The sequence below is a fragment of the Pseudopodoces humilis genome, chromosome 7, assembly GCF_049639895.1.
Source record: "Pseudopodoces humilis isolate 2021_Gansu_Grassland_sample_001 chromosome 7, ASM4963989v1, whole genome shotgun sequence".
In the NCBI taxonomy this organism is placed as follows: domain Eukaryota; kingdom Metazoa; phylum Chordata; class Aves; order Passeriformes; family Paridae; genus Pseudopodoces; species Pseudopodoces humilis.
The window spans coordinates 24738330-24763052 of NC_142206.1; the positions used below are offsets into that span (position 1 = coordinate 24738330).

General features: G+C 38.6%; 1 protein-coding gene across 5 annotated transcripts in view; it reads left to right on the forward strand.

Moving 5' to 3' along the window:
* The window catches only part of PHF21A (PHD finger protein 21A), a 125705-nt gene extending 103807 nt beyond the window's left edge, over positions 1-21898 (forward strand). For 3 of the 5 annotated variants that reach the window (XM_088057518.1, XM_005522463.3, XM_005522464.3), the window contains 11 exons: positions 680-766; positions 2982-3278; positions 4971-5069; positions 6123-6174; positions 6992-7071; positions 7517-7577; positions 10016-10179; positions 16294-16449; positions 18031-18106; positions 18434-18537; positions 20286-21898. In XM_088057518.1, the coding sequence (XP_087913644.1) occupies positions 680-766; positions 2982-3278; positions 4971-5069; positions 6123-6174; positions 6992-7071; positions 7517-7577; positions 10016-10179; positions 16294-16449; positions 18031-18106; positions 18434-18537; positions 20286-20540 (1431 nt within the window). In that variant the 3' untranslated portion in view covers positions 20541-21898. Of the gene's footprint in view, positions 1-679; positions 767-2981; positions 3279-4970; positions 5070-6122; positions 6175-6991; positions 7072-7516; positions 7578-9927; positions 9951-10015; positions 10180-16293; positions 16450-18030; positions 18107-18433; positions 18538-20285 lie in introns of all 5 variants that reach the window. The other 2 variants (XM_014251976.2, XM_014251979.2) reach the window with 1 other exon arrangement.
* The last annotated feature ends 2825 nt before the right edge of the window (positions 21899-24723 follow it).

Consider the following 24723-nt stretch of genomic DNA (forward strand, 5'->3'; position numbering starts at 1 on the left):
TAATTGACATCAATTTCAGAGCATCTCTCCAGGTACTCATGGTAACTGGTAGTGCTATTCAGGGGTTAATCATGTGGCAGCTACATGCAGCTTATTTCAGTTACAGTTTCAGGGAAGTACTTAGGTTTCCTTAAAATCAGATTCTAATTGTTTCAAATGAATGGCCTATTTTTGAAAAATTCAAATTGTGTATTTAGAGCCGCTCATAGTGTCATTAATATTGCTAAAAGAGTTATAACCTCCAGATCTTCACTGTTTGCATGAGATGTTCTCTCATTCTTCTGTGTGTCACTATGAAAAAACCATAGTTCATATAGCTGGACATCAAAGTGTTACTATTTTCTGTCCGTTGGAATGTCATTTTTTAATGATCAAAACAAATACGAGTTTTTATTATTATCAAATGAAATGGTTTTAGATTGCAAAGTACACTAGTTAGTACAGCTGAACTAAAAGGAAATATGCCTGCAATTTATGAAGCAAGGTGTGTAGGATCTAGAAAGTAAAGTTTGGTTCTGTCCTTAATACATTTCTAGTGAGGAACCTTTTGCTATGAAAAATTATTTACAGAGTGAAAACTGAGGACATCAGGTCTGAAAGTACATTCAGGATTTTGGTGAAAAACTTCAAAGCTAAATTTTCCTCTTACCTCTTACTGAGCTTTCTCATGTTCTTACAGCAGGTTCAGGCTACGCCTCAGCCCATAAAAGTGCCGCAGTTCATCCCTCCTCCCAGACTTACTCCTCGTCCAAATTTTCTTCCACAGGTAAGTATACAGAGAGCAAACAATAGAAGGAGGAACTTACTTATAGAATAGATAGAAGAGACTTTTGATGAACATGAACATTGTGTGGTGTTCAATGCTGATCTGCTGGAGAAAAAAATTCATCCTCAACAACTTTGCAGATGATAACAGATTTGAGGGTGCAGTCAATATTCTTTGGGGCAGTGCTGACATGCAGACAGCCCTAGATAGGATAAAGGAAGGGGCCAGCAGGAATTTCTCAGCCTCAGCATGAAGAAAGGCCAAGTCTTGTACCTGGAATGGACTAATCTTCTGCACAGGTACAGGATGGGGACTGACTGTCTGAGGAGCTGCACAGCTTAAAAGGTCTTGGTTGACAGTAGCTGAATGAGTGGTGTGCCCTAACAGCAATGAAACCTACCAGCATATTGACCTGGACCAACAGGATTGCAGCCAGTAGATCCAAAGAGGAGATTATCCACCTTTCCTCAGAAATCATAAAACTGAGTCCAATAAACACCCTGCAATTTTGGAATCCCTGGTTAATAAATTTGAATGGAGCATGGGAAGGAGGGCCACTAAAATAGCTTGGGGAGACAGGAATATATGACCTGTAAGGAGAGGCTGAGGAATCTGGGCTTTTCAAATTTGGAGAAGGGCTTTGGAGGCACCCTAAAAGCAGTGTTAATTCCAGTATCAGCAAGGAAATAAGCAAAAGCTGGAGACAAAGATGCTTGGTAGGACAATTAGAGGCCATGCTCATAAATTGGAACACTTCTCACCTTGAGGACAATTAGGAGCAGAAGAGGCTTGCCAGGCATGTTGTGAAAGCTTCATCCTTGAAGTTTTGCAAGACTGATCTGGACAAAGCCTTAGCCACCCACTCTGCATTTAGTGATGGCCCTGCTCTGAGCAGGAAGTCAAATTAGAGACTTTCTCAGCAACTCTCCAGGCTGTATGAGTTTGTAGTTATGAAATTTGCATATGATGATTATATATGATCTTGTTTGCAATAAATGAAATTAACCCATGGAATGGGTGTCATCAAAATCAAAGCATCACCCAAGGCCTTAAATTGTTCTAATTGTTGCTTGCTGCTTTTGAGTGAAAAAAGAAAAAAATAAGATGTCTAGATTATTCCCAAGTATTTCTGTATTACAAGGGAGAATGACCTCTGTTTTCAGCTGAGTAGTAAAACTTGCAGTTTTCTTTTCATGGTTTGGGGAGGACACAGATTGCTTCTTTATGTAAAACAAAAAAAAAGTCTTGGATGGACTACTTAATTTGTATGAAATATGTGGTGGTGTGAATAAAAGTCTAAATCTTTTGCAAAGTGGGAAAGGAAAGTAAGGAAAGACTGGTATCTGATTAAGATTTTGATATGGTGACATCTATTGGAATATGGTGACCTGACATAAAGGTAAAATGCTTTATGGAGTATTACAGGTGGATAGGACAATAGGAATCTAGAATTTTTAAATTGCATTTTTAAAGTAATGTGCTCTACTGCTGTACTGTAATTGTAGTTTAAGTCCATTGTTAAGTACAAACTTAACAGTAACAAGAAATAAAATATTGGTGATGAGGTTTTGGAAGATTCTTGTGGCTCTTGTCTTTCTTGTGAAAGAAGATAAATTCTTGCATTTACCTGTACCTTCAGCAGTTTCAGTAAGGGAGTAATATATTATCTTGTCACTTTTTTTGCTTATAGGGATTGGTTGTGCAGGTATCTAAATAATTATACAGAGTTGACAGATAACAGATATTTGCTGAAAAAATAATTACTTGTTTCAGGGCACAGTCAACTGTTCATAACTTCTTAGAGGTTCATTACAAAGCCCTGAAACACTTTTTACATGAGTGCCTCAGCTGTGCCTGTAAATATCACATGGATTTTTTTGGCTTATAAAACCAAGATGTTAATTTAGATACAGATAAGGCATTTGGCAATAAACATTCTGTATAAGTGTCTGTGCGTCCAAATACCATTTCAGGGATGGTGACTGTATATGCAAATGTTATGGATGGGTTTTATGTAAGTAGGCTTGAAAATGTGGTGCTTTTTTCTCTTAACATACTTAGGACAGTATGCTAAAAATTACATTATCTAAAAAAATCAAGCAGCCTCCTTCAGATTAAACAGGATGAATTGAAAGACTTAGTTAAAAGTTGATCTGAAATACTGATATACAAATCTCTCTTTTTTTTCTCTCTTTTTCTTATTTTAATTTTGTAGGTTCGACCTAAACCAGTTGCCCAAAATAACATTCCTATTGCCCCTGCACCTCCTCCAATGCTTGCAGCTCCTCAGCTTATTCAGAGGCCTGTGATGTTGACAACAAAGTTCACACCCACCTCTTTACCCAACTCTCAGAACTCCATACATCCAGTTCGTGTAGTTAACGGGCAGACAGCAACCATAGCCAAAACTTTCCCTATGGCACAGCTCACCAGCATCGTGATAGCAGCACCGGGTACCAGGCTCGCTGGACCTCAGACTGTACAGATCAGCAAACCAAACATTGAAAAACAGGTACAGATAAAGTGTCTACTAATGCAAAGTACTGCCTTTATTGCTTTACTGTGCAGGTTTGGAGAGGACAGCAACCAGGGAGGTTTTCAGTGGATACTGGAGATATTCATGTTCCAGTGGCAGTACAAATTATGGAATAACTTGCAGCTCTTGGGATAGAAGTTACCGTTTCCTTTACTATGGGCCATTGGCACCTTTTTCTCCTGCTTCAGTGTTTTTATGCTCCCTCTACTGTTTAAACGTCAGTAGTTCATAAGCAGGCTACATGGCAGATGTACTTGAAGAGCAAGTATAAGCTGAAATCCATCTTCATATCAAGCCCTTTTGTTTTTCAAAGGGTGGTTTTGTGAGAGGCAAAAATTGCACAAAATTGTAGGGATATTTAATAGGATAAATGTAGCCGTTTCTTCCACGATCCCTTGATCTTGCAATCTTGTGATTGGAGGCAAAATAGTCTCACTCAGCTTCTGAAGTCTGATAGTTCCCTGTGTCTAAATTGGATTGAATGAATGGAAAGGAGACTTTAAGAAGCAGAGAATTCTGTATGTTTAGTTTTAAAGTCTCTCCAGAAAAGACTTCTGTAAAACAAAAATTACTTAAGTCAGTGTGGATTGCAACTGAGACTCCTTGCCAGTCTGTTCAAGTAAAGCAATATTCTGATTCACTTTTAACTCTTTTGTATATTGAATGTTAATAATAGTGTAACATTGCATACTATAACATATAATATTATTATTATGTAATTTATATGGATAATAGTAGTACATATGTCACTTAACTCTTTCCTAGACTAATGTGCCTTGAAGTTACCTTCTTTCTGCTTTTGAAATACTTACGGAGACTATGAAAATCATGTGCATGAAAGATGTGCTTATGCTCAGTTCTGCTTGTGAGGTCTCAAGAGTAGGCTCTTGCATACCTCAGGACCGTTCCACAGGTTACTCGGCAATATGTGCCCTTTCCATGTGATTTGAAGTTGTACTTCTACAATATTTGACTTTTGATGCCTGTTCCTTTTGATGTCAGCAATATTCATTTGCTCTTTGAATAATTCCTGGCAACTACAGAAAAACGTAGAAGAATGGTGGTGTTTCAATAGCACATGAAATTTTCTGTACAGTATCATTGTATCATAAAGGGGAAAAGTTTGTCTCTCTGTAGCTTACCTTACTCAGTTTATAACTTCAACGTTCATGCTATAGGCTGAGGAATGTAATGCAGAAGATTTATGACTTGAGAAAAGAAAAAAGCTTCAGAAACATCTGAGATTGAGGGGTTCAGAGTTTTTGAGACATTCATAATTCTATAAAATACGAAGACTGAGGCGTACAAAATGTATGTGCCATGCAGAATGGTTTCTAAGTGGAAGTCTTGATGGGATGACCTTTCTTGAAGTGTCTTTTATTCCTATACATTATGGTGACTTCTGTAACAAAGTTGACTTAAAATCACTGTTATATCTTGTGTGGCTGTGTGGGGTAATGGATTGGTGACAAGCTGTTTCTTCTTTGTTAAATGAAAATACCTTATTTAACACTCCTCTCACATCAGATTCCTCAATTAAGTCTTTGTTAGAACACTGCCAGCTTTAAATGTTTTTTCTCCTGTATCTGCAAAAGTATTTGTTTTGCTTTAATAGTCAAAGTAAAAAAAGTCATTCTTATCACTGAATGAAACACTGTTTTCTTTCAGACTATTAAACCACATGTGGAAACAGAAGAGAAGCAAACAGAAAGTCGTACAGTTACTCCACCTGCTGCACCGAAGCCAAAACGAGAAGAAAATCCACAGGTATCAGAACATACCCAGAGCTTTCTTTTAAGGGGGAAAAAAAAGGACACTGTTCCCTCAAGACTTCTTAACTTTAACATTCCATACATTCCTGTTGGACAGCAGTAGTTGATAAGGCTACAGAATAAAAAATCTAAATAGATATAGTGCATTGCATTTTTCTATTCTTGAATGCATTTGCCTTCTAAATCTTTTGTAAGTTAGAAGATCATTATTTTTCCATGATACTTCCTTCAAATGAAGGTTTAGATTACAGAGTTGATTTCCATTCCTTTGAGGTTTTAGACTCTGAAGTTATTCTCCAAGCTGAAGAAATGTCTTTGTTTTCCTTTATAAAATATTTCTACTCTGGTGAGCAGGAAGGAAAGAGTCACATATATTCACATTCTACTTGTGTTTTAGTCCAGTTTAGTTTGGGGTGAAAGAGGACAGAATGACTTCTTAAAGCCTTTCAGCTGTGAAGAGCTTTGGAACTGATTACAGCTAAATGCTCTGCTACATTTGTTTCTGTAGATGGATTGAAATTTACTGTTGTGTGAGCTCTAACTTTTGTCAGACAAAAAAATTCTGATTTTTACATGTCTGCATTTCCTGCATTAAAATTAGAATCCTCTAGGAAACACATAGCCCTTAGCAAATAGCAAATCTAAGTTAGAATTGGCTCCTTGTAGGTCATAATAGACAGAGAATGATCTTAAACTAGGATTATTTTTCTGGCAATTGAACTGTGTTGGTATTTTCTAATAGTCAGTTCAGTGCTGGAATGGAAGTAAAGAAACTGCTCTCTTGTTCCCAGCTCTGCCAACTCTGATCACGAGCAATGGGCATTTCCCACTGTCTCAGTCTAGGTTCCCATCTAGGAAACGGGACTCTTGTCTGTCCTTTTTCAAGAAGCTTGACATACATGAATGAAAAATTACTTATAGAAGCAAAGTATCACAAAATTTTATTTTTTTTTTTTTGGTGCTTAGTTACTGGTCAGCTGCTTTTAAAGGGCCTAAATGACTCATCCTAACAGTTGCACTTTTCTTGATTTATTTTCTGCCCTCACAGAAACTTGCCTTCATGGTGTCTCTGGGACTAGTTACTCATGACCACCTGGAAGGTAGGAAAAATGTGTTAGGTTGGTTGTTCAGCTTCTGGTTTCATGGTCATTCTGAACTGAAAGTAGGATTCCAAAATATTTCTTGTATTAAATGCAGTATTTTCTTGTACGATAGTACCTTTGGGATGTCTGTACTCTTCATCTAACTTTGTTGTGCATATGTTTTTGTTCTTCTTATGGTATTGAAAAAAATTAGTTATTTATGCAGCAGAAAGCAGAGGTTGGGAAGAAAGTGTATATTCTGATGGTAGAAAAGAAATCTGTGGCAATACTAATGCCTTCTGGACAACCCCTCTATCTGCAAAGATACACCATGGATAATTTTACCATAACCTATGTCTAGATTTTTTCATTCATTTCATGATTTTATGGGACTGTTACTTGTAATGAATGAGTTAATGGATTATAATTTGATTTATAATTTAAATTTCTAATCCTATACATTGAAAGATAGCCTATCATTTCAACTGCCTGCATATTTCTGTAGCATATTTTTAAGTACCAGCAAGGTTACTAGAGACTTTTTTTTAGATCCCAGTGATACTGACCATGAGTTTAAAGTGTCTTAGTTGTGGATTACTTGGTGAGAAGAAGGCAATGATTTCATTAGTTACTTGAACACTGTTTTTGTATTCCTTGTCAGCTGTTAGTTTTCAAATCTTCAGAAGTTAAAAGTATAACACAGTTGCCTATACTGGGCATGATTGATGCTCTGCAGAAAACTTTACAGCTCTTCTCACATGCAAACTGAATTCTGAGGATTTTATATAATTTCTGAGATCCATTGTTTTCTAACCCGAATGCTTTGTTTTACAAGAAATCCAAAGTAAGCGACAAGAGAGGAAAAGAAGAACAACAGCAAATCCAGTGTACAGTGGAGCCGTTTTTGAGCCTGAGGTATTAATTTTTTGCTGGTACTTTGCTGGGGGAAGCTGGTGTTTTCATTCTGATCTTGAGTGTCTTTCTAACATCATGCTACCTTCTAAGCTTTCTCAGTTTGAACTAGAAAGGCAAGCCATCATTTATAGTTCAAAAGGCCATTGCACAACTCTCAGATTTTTAAATAGTAAATACATTGGGGTGTTCTTCTAGTACTTGCATCTTTTTCTGCCTTCTCCTTTGTAAAGCCAAATGGCAGTGTGTGTTGGTCTGCTTGCATATCAGCCTGAAGCAGTTCAGATGTCAGAAGCAGTGTAAAAAAGCTAACCTTTCTGAAGGTATGCTTCAGAAAACACAAAAGCCAGTAATCTCGCTTAGTTCTTATTCTGCTGTTCCTCAGCTACTGCATACAGGTTTTGCCAGAAATGTTCCCCAACAGAAATTGTTCCATTCTTCCCTGCAGCGCAAGAAGAGTACAGTGACGTACCTGAACAGCACAATGCATCCCGGGACACGTAAAAGAGGTGAGGTATACCCAGACCTTTCTTCCTGCCCAGTGCCTCTTCCTCCACATTGCATTTGTAGTCCTCGTGTCAGTTTGAAGAGCAAGACAAGAAGGACTCTACAGTACTTAATTTGTGCAGTAAATTTCCATGGTAGGCAAAGACCGTGACTTCTAGGGATTAGCATAGCAAGATCTATTAGGCAGCTCAATGTTTCATTTCAGTTTCACTCTCAAGTAAAACCCAAACAAAAACCACCCAATTTGCTAAGATATTCACTAGACATATGAGATGTTTGAACATCATTTAGTGATATGAAGCTGCTGTTAAGATCCCCTTGTTAATGACTAGATTGTATTGTTACTGTGAAGAAGAAAGTGGTTATGGAAAAAGCATCTGTTCCCTGAATAGGAGAGGAAGCTTAGTGTAACAAAAGCCTTGTTCCCCACTGGGAATAGGGATGGGTTCTTCAAAAGAACTTACCTTGAGTGAGAAAAGCTATCCTGCTCATACTAAGCACTTTAACTGCAACCAGAATGCCACTTGTCCTAAAATGAGAGATGATCTTTCATATAGGCATGCAGTATTATTCAGAAGAAATCCTTCTGTAGAATAGGTAAAATTTTAAGACTTAGATTATAGTGAAACAGGTGGAACAGAACAGCATGGGACAGAAGTGATGCCATTATTTGTACATGGCATCGATCATGCCTACCTGACAATCTTTACCTGATTTTTGATGATTTTCTGCAGTCATTAAAGACTCATAATACCTCCTCTATTCCTAAATTTTCTGTCTAAAAAAAAGTTATCAATCAGATTGAAAAAAAAATCAAACCAGTCTCTCACCTAGCACTGTCCAGTTCCATTATCTTTTGGGGGTTTTGGCTGCAAGATGAAACATTAATTTGATATATTCTCTTCTTGATCCATGTTTTCAGTCCAGCAGACAATGTAGCAAAACTGACACTTCTGCAGCTATGCTGTTTTTAAATAAAAGATGTGTCTCTACTGCTATCTCCTATTAAGTTAAATGTATTTTTAAAATAATATAATGTAGATTTTAAATAGAGAGCTTTTGCATTTACTCTGTGAATAAGTAAATGTTCCTTCTTGTAGTAATGATTTCTTAATTTTATTTTAGACCTTATAGTGAACAATTACTGTATCAATGAAAATGATTGCATGCATTTGTGCTTGATACTCTTTTAGCCTGCTTTTGCAGCTATTATACTTTCTGTTTTTTTCCTCACACCCTGTTGTGAGCCTTTACATTCCATCAGCACCAAATTAGTAGCACATGTTTTCAATTGACAACAGATTTGGAAGTATACATTTGTTTTGTAATTTAATACAGCAATATATTGTGTGAAAAGCTTTTGTAAGCATTTGCCCTTGAGAGCTTTAGTTTAATTATAGATGGTGCTGAGCATGTCAGAAATTTCACCCATGGACATCACTAGCAGAAATCCATTTCCAAGGACATACTTAGTTCTGGAACATATCCAGACCTTAAATGCAAGGTTTAGCATGTTAATAGGTATAGACTGACAATCTGTAAACATAAGATCTGGGGAATTATTCCTAGATCCTGACTCCTTTATGTTTACATATCCATAAATTACCTTGGAGAAGGAAGGGAGAAATGATGGTTGCATACTGGGTTTTTTGCTGTCTTGCTTTGCATTCATAATTTTATAAGAATTGTTATGAAGACATTTTGCATATCTGCTAATGTAATGGAGTATCTAAGAATTGTTCAAAATCAAACATGCTTGGCTGAGAAAGTCTAAGAATGAACACAGAATTTGGAGTGGGTTACAGTAGAAACTAGCGATAGATTAAAACTGATAGTAGTTATGGGTCAGAAAACAAGACCTTAGGTAGCCTTATTTAAAAAATGTACCAGTAGGGTAGAAAGTGCTGATATGTGAATTAACAGGTTTAAAAAATGGGGAAGAAAAGTAGAGGGGTGGTGAGTGTTGGCCTCTGATAAAGGACTTAACCTTTGTGTAGATTTATGCTGGCACTTAAAAAGATAAGGAGGTGTGGGATAACAGCATAAAGGATTTAATAGTAGTTATTGTAGCTTCTGTGGAGCTTTGATGCCAACATTTTTCCCCTAAAAACTGAATAGCCTTATTTTTAGGAGTAGCAACTGTCCCCATGCTGCTTTTGTGGGAATGATTCTTTGACCCTCTGCAGAGCTTATTTCTACTTCCTTCTGAAATACATCCTTTAAATGTTCTTTCCTTGCAAAATTCCACTTAAAGATTTCTAAAAAATGTTTAAATCTTTGCTTCTGTCCTTCCACTTGTAACTTTTATATTAACTTCCTCTCTGTGCTACATCATTTCCTTTTTCACGCTAGCCAATGAGGACCACTGGCCAAAGGTATGTAAGATCATTTTTCCTTTCTTTCTTTTTTTTCGTTTGTGTTCCCTGTTGTTAATATGTAGGTCGTCCACCTAAATACAACACGGTGTTGGGGTTTGGGGCTTTGACCCCCACGTCCCCTCTGTCCAGTTATCCTGACTCCCCTGAAAATGAAAAGACAGAGACCACATTTACTTTTCCCGCAGCTGTTCAGCCCGTGTCCCTGCCTAGCCCCAGCTCCACAGACGTAAGTAACTCTTGGGGAGGGGGTTACTTTTAGAAAGTTATGCAAAACAGACACAAGGAAAATCATTGCAGGTTTTGTTTCTTTAATCTCACTCATGATTTGTCATGATTCAGTGTAGTGAAACAGTCCAGCATTTTTTTAACACCTTTCCTTTTTTCCTTCTGCACCTATGTTGTTATCCTGTGGAGATTTTATTTATAACTCCTTCAGTGGATTGAAACATTGGGAGGCACCAGGAATGCTAGATGAGCTCATTTCCTTTGTGTAGTGTCTGAGATCTTGTCTGAATGAATTGAATCTGTCATCCATGAAAAAGGGCCAGGGGGAGTGGGGGGTGGGTAGGGAGGAGGAGAATGAAAAGTAGTAGTTGCAGACCATAATAACAAAAAGTTGTGTTTCTGTAATGAGAGAAGGATGGAAACTGCTTTGTCATGCAGGACAGCCAGGAGCAGTGTTTGCGGCACTGATTTGACAGAAAGTGTGTTGTGGCTTTTCAGTGGGGGTAAAACAATCCTCAGGAGCTGGAGTGTACTTTCATTTATGAGCTTGCTTTTAAAAGACTGGTATTTACAGGGCACAGCTTAAGAATCAAGAGGTGTTTGCTTATTTCTTCATACTGGTGCTACAATCTCCTGCAGTTCTTCTTTTAGAAAAGACAGTCACATATACTTGAGGCCCAGCCATCTGAAATGGCCTTTAAGGAAAAGCTGGGTTGTTTTATTTTCATCTGTATACTTGCACCATTGTAAGAACATAGACTGAGAGACCACCTCTACTGACAGTGTAGAACAGGGAACAGAAGCCAGTTCCTTGCCTCTGATCTGTATTTGTTCTGCAGAGGTAACAGGAATAGGAGTAGTACAAGTGTGTCTGAAGCACTGAAATAAATAGATGCAATTCTGATACCCGGGGAATGTGCATGCAGAATTGCAAGGTTCTCTTTTATATAGTCATTTTTTGAGAGCAGGATAGCACATGACTGCAAAAACCCTTTCCTGACCGCCATATAAATGGGACTGTGGAACAGCCCATCATGGATACGATGGGACAGCTCCATCTCTGGGGACTTTTAAAATAAGCAGTACAGATGACTTGCAAATGTGCTGAAGAGCGCATGTTTTACACTGGCGCCACGAGAAGGACTGGGTAGTGTGGTGGGGGTCTTTTCCATTTCTGATGTGTGTGTATACTGCTGAGTCTTTTCCTGCAATGTAAGAGCTCTCCAAAGAGTATGATGAATACTTGCCCTGTTTTCTGCAGTGCCTGATGGAAGCAAGCTAAATCAAGAATAAAGTTCTGTAGCATTCAAATCTAATTCTGAATGCCCTTAATTTTCTGAATTAGGATTGTACTTAGGCCTGGGTTCTGGATTGCTTTAATATACATTAATTAAGGAAAATTGAAGTGATTTAAAGGAGATAATGGAGGATTAATTAGCAGGTAACAGACATTCTCTCTTACCTGAACATATCATAAAACATAGCAATAGCACTCTTTCCCCTTTAAAATCATATGAAAATCCCCTTTAACATTTCCAGACAACCCATTTAGTTTATACGTATGCAACAGAACTAACATTTTTAAAGAGCTTGATTTTTCTAAAGAATTTTTTACCAAAGTCACATTCAGTACATATTCACTATCAATTGGGCTAATTTGGTGGAATTTTAGAAATATTTGATATTGAATTCCATTTAAAATTAAATACATGTGAAAGTAGAAAATATATTTCAAAGTTCTCATAAAAATATTTTTTTCATTAAAAATAAACTATGAAACAAAATGTGAATCTTCAGAGACAGCAAAATACCAGAAAGGAGATAAATATCTGTTCTTTGCTACATCTTATAATTTGTACTTGTTAACTGTAAAGAAAGGAATGGCTTCCAATTGCTGTCATAAGATGGAAGGGGTTCTTCTGTTAATATGTTCTCAAAAGATTGCTGTATAAGCTTGTGCAGTCACATCCCTTTATTGTGATTTGGTTTCCTGTGTTTTTTTATTTGTCATGCTGCGTGCTTTTCCTATCTGAGTTTTGACAACTTAGCAATCCTTGTAAAAATCTGTAGCATCCTTGGCTGGAAAAGTGCAATATATTGCTGCAAAAATACTCTGTATTTAAATAGCAATAGTACAAGTTATGCTGGTGGTGAAGACAAAGAGGAAGATTAGTTCTTTGACATTTAAGGACCTTGCAACTCAAATCAATGGAGAATACAGGATCCCCTGAAATGCTCATGTCACAGTTGATGCCAGGGGCTACCACTGAGGACACCTAGCCTTCCAGTCACCAGCAGTCTTTTCTCATCCCTTGAATGCCTCCTGTGTTGTTTCAGCCAGATATATCTGAGGCTGCATAGTGATCTGTGTAAGGGCACTGACATAGCTAAAAATTGTTAGTCATAGCCAGGATCACGTCCTAATCCAGTTAATTTTATAGACACAAATATTCTTGTGCCAGCTTCACACAGGGTGAAATGAGTAGGCATATAGAGAAATCAGGATCACTTCTTTTGGCAGTGAGGCCAGACTTTATAATGTTGAAGAGGGTCTACACTGTTAGCAGGTGATGTGAATATAGAAAGGTCTCTAGATAGGACAGAAAATGTTTTCTGTAGTTACAGACTCTGATTTGGAACTTTGAACACTTAAAACTGAAAACACAATTGTATGCCTAAGGAAAAGGCTATTTAAAAGTCATAGTTAAAATAATTGAGCAGTTCATGAGACAGATAAAGAAGAAAACTGCAGCTTTGCCTATCTTTAAAATATTTTTACATTAAAAGTCTAATTCCTATAGGCTTTAGAATAGAAATTTGATTTAGCACTTGAGTAATCTATGTGTTTAGCCAGCCTATGAAAATTGCAAATCAGGCCAAGCACTTGGTGTCAGGCACAGTGGACCAGAACAGCCTTCTTGAATTTCTCCCGAAATGTTATTCTCTGAATGACAGGAAGAAATCCTTAGGCAAAAATGAAGCAGAAGCTTAAGATGGGATTTGTGATAAGGGTGGAGGGGTAGAAAGTAGGTGTAGAACCTAGGAAAAGGAAGAAAATAATGCAGTAGGCAGGATTGAGCAAAACTTTTTTTCCTCTCCCCCTTTTTTTGGACCCTTTTTCTTGTTTGGCAGTTGCCTTGCCAAATGGTTATGTGAGCCACTTATGAGCCACTTAGTTATGTGTGGTTCTCCCTTATGCAGTTGTGGCATATTCACCTGGAAGATAGTGATTGCCTTTGAAAGTCAATTACTCAGCAGTAAGAATTGTGGAAAAACCTCTGTTTTAGTGATGATTCAAGTCTTTGGTCACAAAATGCCTTTTTATTAGTAAACACTTATATTAAGACAGTGTTTCAGTTGAGGGAAACATTGTAGAACACTCAGATTGCAAAGTCAAGCCCATCAAAGTTAGAATATGCCAGAATTAGTATTGCTTCTGATAATTTAATTCACTTGCATCATACACTATGATCATCTTCATTTATATGATCATGAGCAATTCCTGTTGCAGAATATTTAGTTTTCCCATGTTATTCCAGTGAAATGTACATATAAGTATAGACATTACAAACTCAAGCACACAAGCTGCTTTTGTTACTGTATTACTCAGTTCTGTTGCCTAAAGCCAGGCCATGCTGCTCTAGACACTTTATCAAAATAAAGAAAACTGTTAGCTGTCCAGAAAGCTTAAATTTCTTTTCCTGGTCCCTTGTGAAGAGGAAGTAGAGCAGAAAGTGACGTTAAATCACCTTTTATGGTACCTGTTCTGACATTATTCTTCAGTCACTTCAGGCTGTAGCATGTCTGAGCAGCCTCAATGAGCTCTGCTCTGGCCTAAGTTGGCTGGCTGTAGTCTACACAAAGCTGATTCAGAAGGTGAGGTTAGTGGTGCAAGTCACAACACCAATTCCAGCCCCCCTGTTTATGCCCATAAGACCTGGGGCATTTCTTTGGAATCAAATACTGGCTGGGATTTTGGTAAAGACAGTTGTTAACTCTGAGGAATTGCCCTGAGTTTTGCATTACCAAAAATAGGACTGTGAATTCTGTCCATGTGTGTTGGCATCTCCATGCATTCAGCTCCACTGTGCACTGGCCACCTGTATCACCACTGGTTTTCCAGCATTCAGTTGAATTTGGGACATTCAGGGTCTAAAATTCTAAATGTCTCCCCCTCAAGAGGAAACTGCTTATGTGTCTCTTTTGTAGGGCTCTTTCTGCAGACTATGAGACATAAAAGGTTTAGTTTTCAGCACAGCAGTAATTTTGCACTTTGTTACCAAGAGCCATTGTGTAGTCTGTGGCAACTATAGCATCTTAAGATACATGATTCCCTAGAACAGAATTTTTTTTTTCCTAAAATCCTAAAATGAGAGGATTCCACTCTTAAACGTCTCCTTATCTTGAAGAGGATTTTATTTTAGCTTATATGATATCTCTTGCCTGCTGCCTTTTCCTTGTACTCAGAGAATGCATGATAGAGGGAAAGAAGCTCTTCCCAGCCTGGTTACAACACATCACTTCACAAGAAGCATGAAATGTCGCTCATTTAGATCTTAATTTAACACTTAGGAACTCTTTGATGTTACAGGTGAAGTAATACCATAACTCAGCTCTCAGTGGTCCCTGGGAGTTATGGATCCAAAACATGGCATGGAAAATTCACTGAAGATTGATCCTTTACAAAACATTAAATCAGCGTTAACCTTGGGAATTAAGAATAGGCTTCCCTTTGAAGAGGGGCCTCATCAGCAATAGAGCTGGGAAATAGAAACCTGAACAGATTGCTCATGTGTAATTATTTTTACATGTGTATTATGTCATCCATAGTGGAGATTACTGTAATTTTTCTTGCCTGACACCTTAATGTGTGAGTGCACAGCCAAATCTGCTATCCCTCCAAACTGATAGAAACTGCACGTGTGAAGAGCTGATCTGCACCAAAAGGAAACCTTGCATCCGCTGGTATTTCATACAGGAGAGTGTGTACCCACAGTTCTGCTCCACATACACATCTTACAATTGCAGTCTTGTAGGTCTGGGGTGTGTGTAAAACTTCATTGTAAGTCAGTGACAAGTGTGTACTTCAGATGCCACGTGGGGCTTTGAACATATGGAGCTGCCAGGAGAGCCTGGTGGTCAGAGGAGAGGGTGGGGTGCTCCTTGCTTCTGTGAACGCCACCTTTCTATCAAGCCTCTTCATTCAAATATCCGAAAATCAAATCAAAACAGGGGGAGAGAGAGAGAAGAAAAAGAAACAAAAATCAGACCTACCTTTTTAGGATGTTAATGGCTGTAGAAAGGAACTCGCTGATGGAAATGCAACAGTAACTAAACCTAGTTGTTCTAAAAGCCACAGCCAGTCATTTTTTTTCAATTCTTTCTTTTAAAAAATATTAGAAAATCTCTCTTGGTACTCTTTCATCCTGGCTTTCAGTCTATGTTAGTGATGGAACAATCCACTCTCTAAAGAGAATGAGAAAGTTTTGAGTCACAGCTGTTTTGTTGCAACTTGAGGTAGCCCAAGTGAAGTAAAAAGAACTGTCTCAGAACATAATTCATTCTATTATTTTTCATTTAGAAGCACAACACCTTTTCCTTACAGTTCCATTTTTAAAGGTGACCTAAATATTTAACAGTGTTCTTTTAAGTCACTCAGTTGGGGTTTCTTACATACTATTACTGGCAAGAGACAGCCTAATCAGCATTCCTGGAGTGGAGTTGGGCTTACATCCAAAAATCAGGAGGGTTAAGAAAGTGAGTAGCTCATCACTTCAGGCAGATAAAAAGATCAGGGTAAAGAGGGAATCTTAAAGAAAGGCTGTGGGGTAGCAGTTGTTAAGAGAAGCTATAGTAATAAGTGTTTGCTGTACCATTTTGCCTTGGGAGGACAGAGAAAATGTTTGGGAGGACAGATGTCAGTGTTTCTGATGTCTGGCATGGTTTTCCTGTTTCACAGTCTAAAAAGGGTTTGACCTTTTGGAATCCCCTTAGAAACAGTTTGTGCTGTAATCCTTGAATTCAATTAAGATGTAGATATCAAAGGTCAAAGTTCACTTTTTGCCTTCTCTCTCTCGCTTTCTCTCACCCAAACCCTTTCCCCTCGATATTGTAGGGTGATATCCATGAGGATTTTTGCAGTGTTTGCAGAAAAAGTGGGCAGTTGCTGATGTGTGACACATGTTCACGTGTTTATCACCTGGATTGTCTGGACCCACCTCTGAAAACCATTCCTAAGGGCATGTGGATCTGTCCCAAATGTCAAGATCAGGTATTGTTTGACAGACTGGGAGTTATGTACAATGCATGTGAAGATTTTTTGGTGTTAAAGGAAATAACCAGATTGCTTGGGTTAGTTAGCTCAAGACAGCCTGACGCTGAACAAATCTATTTCATGTGCAGTAAGGCTTGTGTGAATTTCATTGAATTATTGCCTCTGTGGGAATGTATGCTAATACAAAACCGTCCGGCTTTGCTTCTGAATTTGGGGTCTTTATTTGTTACCCTTATGTTTTTACTCTTTTTCTGGATCAAAGCATGAAGACTTTTGTGAAAGATTATCTACAACCCATAGAAATTCTGCTGTTCATCTTAAGCTAATTGCCTCTTCAAAGGTTATTAGTATATTCTTCTGGACAAATAAATAAAAAATTTGCACAAGCCTACCTCAATAGATAGAGCAAATATAAGCCCCTGTTTGCTTATATAAATCAAACATCAGAAAGGTTGTCTTCAGTGATCTCTTTAAGAATATCATCCAGCATGAGTATAATGAGTATAGATGAACAGTTGGAATGAGCAGGTTATATTTTAATATTTTGTTTATAATTACATTGAGATTACAAGATGAAGAAGTAAACTGTTGTATTCCTGACCCTTCCATGGAACTCTAGAAGTTGCAAAGGATTGCTGATAATACGCAGTCATGAGCTGTGTCCTGTCTAACACAGCGCATTGCTTGGTCACCCACACAGCCTTTGGTGTGCCAGGTGGTAGCATAAGAAAACAGCCTGATCTGTGATGTGCTGCTCAAAAGAATGGAAACTTGAGTTTTCTCAAGTGACTTGGTCAGTAGTTGCCACAGAGGAGGGAGTATTATGACTTGGGTACTCCTGTTTTTGCCTGCTCTCACCTTATCCCTTCTCTTCATGTTTCTGTGATAGCTTCCAAAAAAATTAAAGAGGAAATTTGAGTAATTTCACTGTAAACTGACAAGTCCTCTGTCTTCTGAGACATCACTCTGATCATGTACTGAAAATATGTGTCTTCTTAAAGTTTGTTAGGAAGCAAAATGTAGGAAGGATCTGAAAGACATAAATGAGAGTTATAAAGAGAGTTTGACAAGTATATTAAGATGATTCTGATATGAAGGGATGATAGGACAGTTTCATGTTTTACTAGCCAGAAGTGTGATGTTTGAATGTATGGTGTGGAGACTAGGCTGCAGCATGAAAACTTTTTTCCCAGAACAACTAAGATCAGCAATTTGTCTGAACCATGAAGTAATGTTTATGTCTCCTGGCAAGTTTTGAGTTCTGAAATATTATCCTTTCATTCCTCTTTTAAGTTGTTCAGTATCATTAGTATATTTTATTTGTGGCTATGGAGGGAATTTAGGAAAATGCTGACATTTGTAAGAAATAGAATTGCTTTGTGGGAGCCACAATACAGTTGTGAATAATTCCCTCTGTTAAATCTCAGATCAGGTCTGTGAAGCTTTGTGTTAACAGGGCTGAGGCTAATGATAGCCATGAAAGAAAATCCTCAGTCTTTCCCTCTTTTTCTCTCTCCTTTTTGCTTTCTCTAAGGTAGGTTTTTTACCAGCTAAATCTCTATGAAAATTTTCTTTCAGATGCTAAAGAAGGAAGAAGCAATCCCATGGCCAGGAACTTTAGCAATTGTTCATTCATATATTGCATATAAAGCAGGTAAGAAAATAATGAATACTTTTCTTTCACTTTTAATAATGGAAGATGTTATTTTGGAAGTGGGATAGAATGGTATTTCCTTTACAAAAGGAAATTTTATCATACAAAAGGAAATAACATTAATCACTAGTGAAAATAGCAGTCTAAATATTTCTGAAGCCTGTCATGCTTGTATACGTAGGTTAAATTCTGGGAGCGATTCAGTGCACAAGTTGCTAAGCATTGGTTTAAACACAATTCACCTCTTTACCTGAAGCAGTTTAGAACCTCTATCCACTGTTGTAAGAGAAATATTTAAAATATTCTGTTTAATATTCTGTTTTGCAGCGAAAGAAGAGGAAAAACAGAAACTACTTAAATGGAGTTCAGATTTAAAACAGGAAAGAGAACAACTAGAGCAGAAGGTCAAACAGCTCAGCAATTCTATAACAGTGAGTATTGTCCTCCTGAATAACTCTTCACCTGTATTCTGGTGCCACAATGCAGGGAGAAAACTATTACAGAGGAACTCCATTTACTAGACCTGTCATCCACTGGATTTATTTAGAATTGAGTGAGTGCTTTCCTTTGCTTTTTACGACTTTGGGGAGCATGTAGGTAGACATATGGTGACATATACTATCAGCAGGTGACAAAAGTGACACAGAGCATTTTTGTGTGTGGGCAGAGTTACAGCCTTGGTGCAAGGCCCTTCTTATGCAAAAGCGACCATTTACTCACAGCGGACTCTCGGGAGCTTGATGTGTTGCCTTGGCAGTCTGCAGCTGGACATTGCACATGCCTCTACATGGTATTAACGAGACAATGTCATACTTCAAACCAGAAACCTTAGTTTCCACCTTAGTTTATTGCAGTAATTGGAACATACATATTGATTTTGTCACTCTTCTCACTTTAATGTGCAGATTAGTCTCTTGGGTTGCCATGTGAGCCCCTCCTTGGTGCAGCCCTTGTCAGTATCACATAATGAAAAAAGCAAAATCTCCTGTGTGGCAACATCTGTAAGGCTGGATTCATAATTACAGACTTTTTAGATACAGATGTACTTTTCAGGTTGCCAGCCTTTGCCTTTTAGAGTAACAGTGTCCCACGTTTACAGACCTCTCAGTGCTGTCACTACAAATAAAATGATTGTGAGGGGCTGGTTAGCAGTCCCGGGTACTGTCACCTTCTGGTTAGCAGTAGCTGAGAGTAACCTGAGCAGCACTAGACAGCTAACACTGATTCTCAGTGATGTACCCAGGCAGATGCAGGGCCTTACCGTGAGAGATTGGCAGTGAGGAGAATGTTCATACTTAGATTGGACCTGTCCAAAACAGGCATATAGGTCTTGATGTTTTAGAGTTATTATGATGCCATGAGCTGCATGTGAAAACAGTAAAGCTAAAACCAACAGTGTCTGGAGATCAGCATGAATAAAAGATTTATGAAATGTCGGAAGGTTGCCATCTTCATGTAAAAACCTGACTGTAACAGACATAGCTACTGTTTCCTCATTTTTGAGAGTTTCAAATATACATATAAGCAGTTTTCTACTCTTGAAACATCATTTGTGGGCTTTTTTTAAAGTTATCTTGCCCTGACACTTAGCTGATGAGCTAGCTATGTTACTACCACTTCTAAGAGAATGAAGTGGCCACAAAATAAGATTTTCAAGTGAAGAGGAGTTTGGTTTCCTTTTCAAGTGCCCTTTTACTTATTGAGAGAAGGAAGTGATGTTCCTGCTAAAATGTATGTGAAAGCAAAGGCTGCATCCCATTAATGGTTTGCACACAGCAGTCAGCTGCATTGGGAGGCCTGAGCTTGCAGATCAGAGGTAAAGAAATTTCAGTAATGCAATAGTAATAGAAAAAATAGTAAGAACATACACTTAGAAGTTTTCCTTCAAAAGAAACACAAAAGGATGGAGCTGTCTGTGTTCATTTGCACAACACCTTGGAATAAAAGGAGACCATACCAGGTGACAGCTATGTCTTGGCAATTTATTTCCTCAGCCTGCAAATATGAATTCTCCTCTGAACACAGCCTAGAGACTCTTTTCTTCTAGGTTGGAAAAGTGAAGTTGCAGCTGCAGTCTTCTCTGGGTACTTACATATAGATCTGTGAACATCATATTCCTTCTTTTGCCTTCTTTCAGTCATAAGCTCGAACTTATTACTGATTTTCTGCTTTGCTGCAGAAATGCATGGAAATGAAGAATACTATCCTTGCAAAACAGAAGGAGATGCACAGCTCCTTGGAGAAGGTAAAACAGCTGATCCGCCTCATCCAAGGCATCGACCTTTCAAAACCCATAAACTCTGAGGTCAATTCAGTAGCCATCTCCAACGGCATGGACTCCACTAACAATACTAATGCTGCCACCTCCACCTTAGCCCCCTCCCCTTCCCAGAGCTGCATGGTGAACTGTAACAAGGGCGATGAGACTAAATAACACAGTGAAGTTAAGAAGGAGCCAAGGGAGGTGGCGGCGAGGAGAAAGAGCAAAATAAAGAAACTCTAGAAAAGCAAAACTGGATTTCTTCTGGAAAGTGCAGAATTCTTTAGTTCTTTGGTTCCAGAGAGAGCGTGAAGATGCTTGTGCCAGGCGGCACCGGAGTTTGCCAATTGATCCTTCTTATTCTGTGTGTACATGCGAAGTTTGGATCATGTTACATGAATAGTGCCAGCTGGGGGTTCTTTGCCAGCACCATGCCAAGTGAAATAATATATTTACTCTCTCTATATTTTACACCAGTGTGTGCCTGCAGCAGCCTCCACAGCCACTATAGGTTTGTTTTATTTTTGTTTGGGGTGAGGAGCAGGGATAAGGGAGGAGAGCAGGTTTCAAGTTCCTATTTGCAGAACAGTTTGTTTAGCTAGGGGAAAACAAAAACAAGTCCAAAGAGCCTATGGGCTTTTCCTGTTTCTAAACTCTCAGTACTATTAAACCAAAAAACCAGAAATATAAATTATCAAATCCCAGTGCCCAGAAGGGACAAGTCTATCAAATAAGCAGTATTTACTATTGTTTAGACAGGAGATGTACAGAAGGAAAGGAGATGGACTTTTCACTGAGTAACCAGCACACAGAATCATAGAATATGCTGAGTTTGAAGGGACCCATCAGGATCATCGAGTCCAACTCCTGGCCCTACGCAGGACACCCCAAGAATCACACCATGTGCCTGAGAGCCTATGGGTCCTCACACTCATCCAGAAAGTCTGTTTTGGGAATGGGAAAATAGAGGGCCAGAATCCATGGTCAGCTTGGAGCATTGGAGAGAGGTGTCTCAAGAGAAAATGTGCATCAATTACTTGAAAATGAGATTCCATCCCTTTTCTGTATTTATAAACAAAAAAGGTATCCTGAACAAAGTAGCACATAACCCAGATGTGTGAACTCAACAGAGAAATGTCCTTTTCTTTCACTTCCTTTCTCTTCTTTTGGTAACAAGAACTAAATAAGGAATAGAAAAGCTGTTTTTCAGGCTGACAGTCTAATTAAAGAGGTAGATGGGACCTTGCATGGTATAGATTAGAAGTAATAGTGTCAGTGAGATACAGTGAGTCTTTGTGAGTCCTTGTGTCATCGTTTTGGGCACTGTTTTTTTATGCAAGGGCAAAATCTTTGTATCTGGGGGAAAAAAACAACTTTTTTAAATTAAAAAGGAAAATAAAAGATATTGAGGTCTTCCTAGTGTTACTTAAAATAAGATCAAGGTAAGAAACATTGTAAAAAAAAATTACAAAAGTGCTATTTGTTTCCTAAACAAGTGATTTCTATTAAAAAGGTGTCAGAACTGGAGAAAATGCTGTGTACTTAGAATTTTTTAACACAGACTTTGCTTATTTATGATGACATTCTGCTGTGTTTGTGTTCTAAAATCTAATGGGACAGTTTCCATAGGTTCTACCATACATCTACTGGCTAAAGTCTAAAATAATCAAATCCTACAGTGCTGGATCCTGGAGGATCTCCCAGGCTTGTCTCTGCTGTTACCATCTCTCTCCCATTCTTCCATGTGTTTGTAACCCAGAGAAAAGCAGTTGGCAGTGTGCTTGTTTAAGGCTTTAATAGTTCTGTGATACAGACTGATTCAAGCTTGAGGATGAAAGACAGTGAGTTGGACTGAAATCACCCTCCATTATCTCCTCTTGTTCAAGAAGTTCATCTCTAATGTATAATCTTTTCACTCTGGACAGGAGAGCTTGCCTTGTGCTTCCTGAGTGTGGGGTCTGGCTCAGTTTAGGGTGCTGATTCTGGTCACATCAGGTTGTGTCCCAGAGCTGTCTAGTTTCACTACTGCATATACATGTTTGGGCAAAGCCCATTTCCACTGGAAGTATCAGGAAAACTCCCTTTACTTCCCGTGGGAGCAGAGTTGAGCCACTGCACACACAAGGTGAGGCAGTGTTCCCAGTGTGGTGGCCTTGAGAGCATGTGTTGGGTGGTAAGGCAGACCTGCTCAGCTGTTCGTAGTGGAAGATAGAAAAGCTTTGCATTTCTGAGCAAGTGAATACTCCAGACATGACATAGCCTGAGAGAGTTTCTTTGCTGCCCCAGCCAAGTGGGCTTCTGTGGGGTTCTTGGAGCTATTTTATTCCCTCTCCATTAGGCTGCCCTTCTGCCCTTTAAGGACTTCAGTTCCTTCTGTAGGAGTGTGCACTATTTTCAGCTCTGAGCTCAGAACTGATTTCCTGAGTTCTCACATTTGTCTCAGGTGGGAAAGTGACTCTTACATGCACTTCTTAGCTGAACCAGTGATAACCCTGACTCTGTCTTTTGATGTTTGAGTTCTGTTCTGGAACTAGCAGAGCTGGAAGGATAAGTTAGCAGAAGTGGCAGGGAGACAGCTGGGCAGGCGCTGTCAAAGTGGATCATACTAAAAATGTCCTTCCATCAATCCAGTTACCAATGGGGTCATTACCATTGGGCAGCACTAGGCCAGCAACCCACAGTATTTAAACAAAGAACTGTCTATTTCAAGGATTGAAGAGGAAAACAAACTGAACATGAGCCTTCTATAGAATATGAGCCATCAGCTAACAGCCAGATATTCAGGAGAAGCTGCCTTTTGGAACATGTTGGTCTTCAGCTGAACACTTGGGTGATTCTTAACAGCATCTTCTGAAGCATTGAGCATTCCTGGTAAGGGACCGTCTCCAGGGATAGGTGTGCTGAGTCTTTGTGGTTCTCATGCTCTTATTTCTGTGTTAACTTCAGCTCTCTTGGAAGCATTGCATTATTTGGAGGTAGGAGGCTATGCCTGGAGACTCAGTAATCCTTCTGTTTTCTTTGCTGATTCAGGAGAGGATGGAAGTGAAATTCACTAGTAGCCATATTTAAATTTGCACACAGTTAACCAGCCAGGAGATGTTAAAACAGCTATTACTGCTTTCCTGAGGCATCTGCTTGTCTCCAGAATCCAAGTAGATAAGTACAGATTTTATATCCTTTTTGTTACAGCATTTGTGTTCCAGACTGTAAAAGGATGCCTTTAGTTAATCATTACTTGGCAGAAAAAATATCTTAGACTTTTTGATGCTGCTTAGGTAGTTTTCTTTCTCTCTCACTGATCCTGTTGGGATGCTTTTTCTCCTGGCTCTGCAACAGTATCAGCCAATAGGCATGGAACGTTCCCAGGGCTGTATGACACTGGCAGTGATGCTGTTGTTTAGACACTGTAAATTTGGGTTATCTCTACCCAATTACCAACAATAGGGTGGAAGGGGAATTGGTGTTTGCTAAAAACAGAGGAAAATTGTTTTTTTCCTAGCTGCTGTAAGAGGTTCCAGTCAAGGGAGAAATTTAAACTCTGCGACAGCTTAAAGCCGAAGCTTTTCTTTTTGGTTTGTATTGGTTTGGGGTTTTTTTCTCATGTAATATTTGAGATAGAATGAGTTTGTACTAAAACTTCTGCTCTTTGGGAAGCCATCATAATGGCTATGGTTTTCTATTTCCAAACCACCGTCAAGGTATTAACTAATTCTTATGTCATTGCTTGTCATTGGTGGTAAACAAGAGGCTTTTAAATCTCTGTTATAAAGGAAGAAATGAGACCACAAAGGAATCTCATATCAAACATGGTCCTGGCTCTCAGCCCAGTGCTAAGGGCTTTAAGAAGTCACCCTGCTCCTTTGCTCAGGAATAGAGCAAGCGTTGCAGAAGTTTCTTCTTCCCTTCTCTGTACAATCTGTTCTTTTAACAGCTGGAAAGGTGTGTTGTGGTCAGAGTGGGAAAGTGAGCCTGTCACCTGGATAGAAGAATTAATATCATCACTGGTGTTTTCATTGTCTTTGTTTAGAGCCAGCAGTGGGTTTAGTACTGTACAGAAGAGCAAACAATACTTCTAGGGATGATTGGAAGGTAGGGTGAGTAGCATGGCTGATTCTTCCAAGACATCATTAGCCAGCAGTTACCATGTTGGTCGGATGAACTAATCTTTTGCATGAGCAAAACAGGGCTTTGTTCTATGTTTCAAGCAGGTTTCTGTCAGTGAGGATATGAATTAAAAGCCTGAAAATTAATGAGGTGATAATTTTATGGGCAGATCTATTAGTTTTATTGCTGGCATAAAAAAAAAAATACTGCATTTTATCTTTACTAGGCTTAAGAAAGCAAATCTATATTCCAA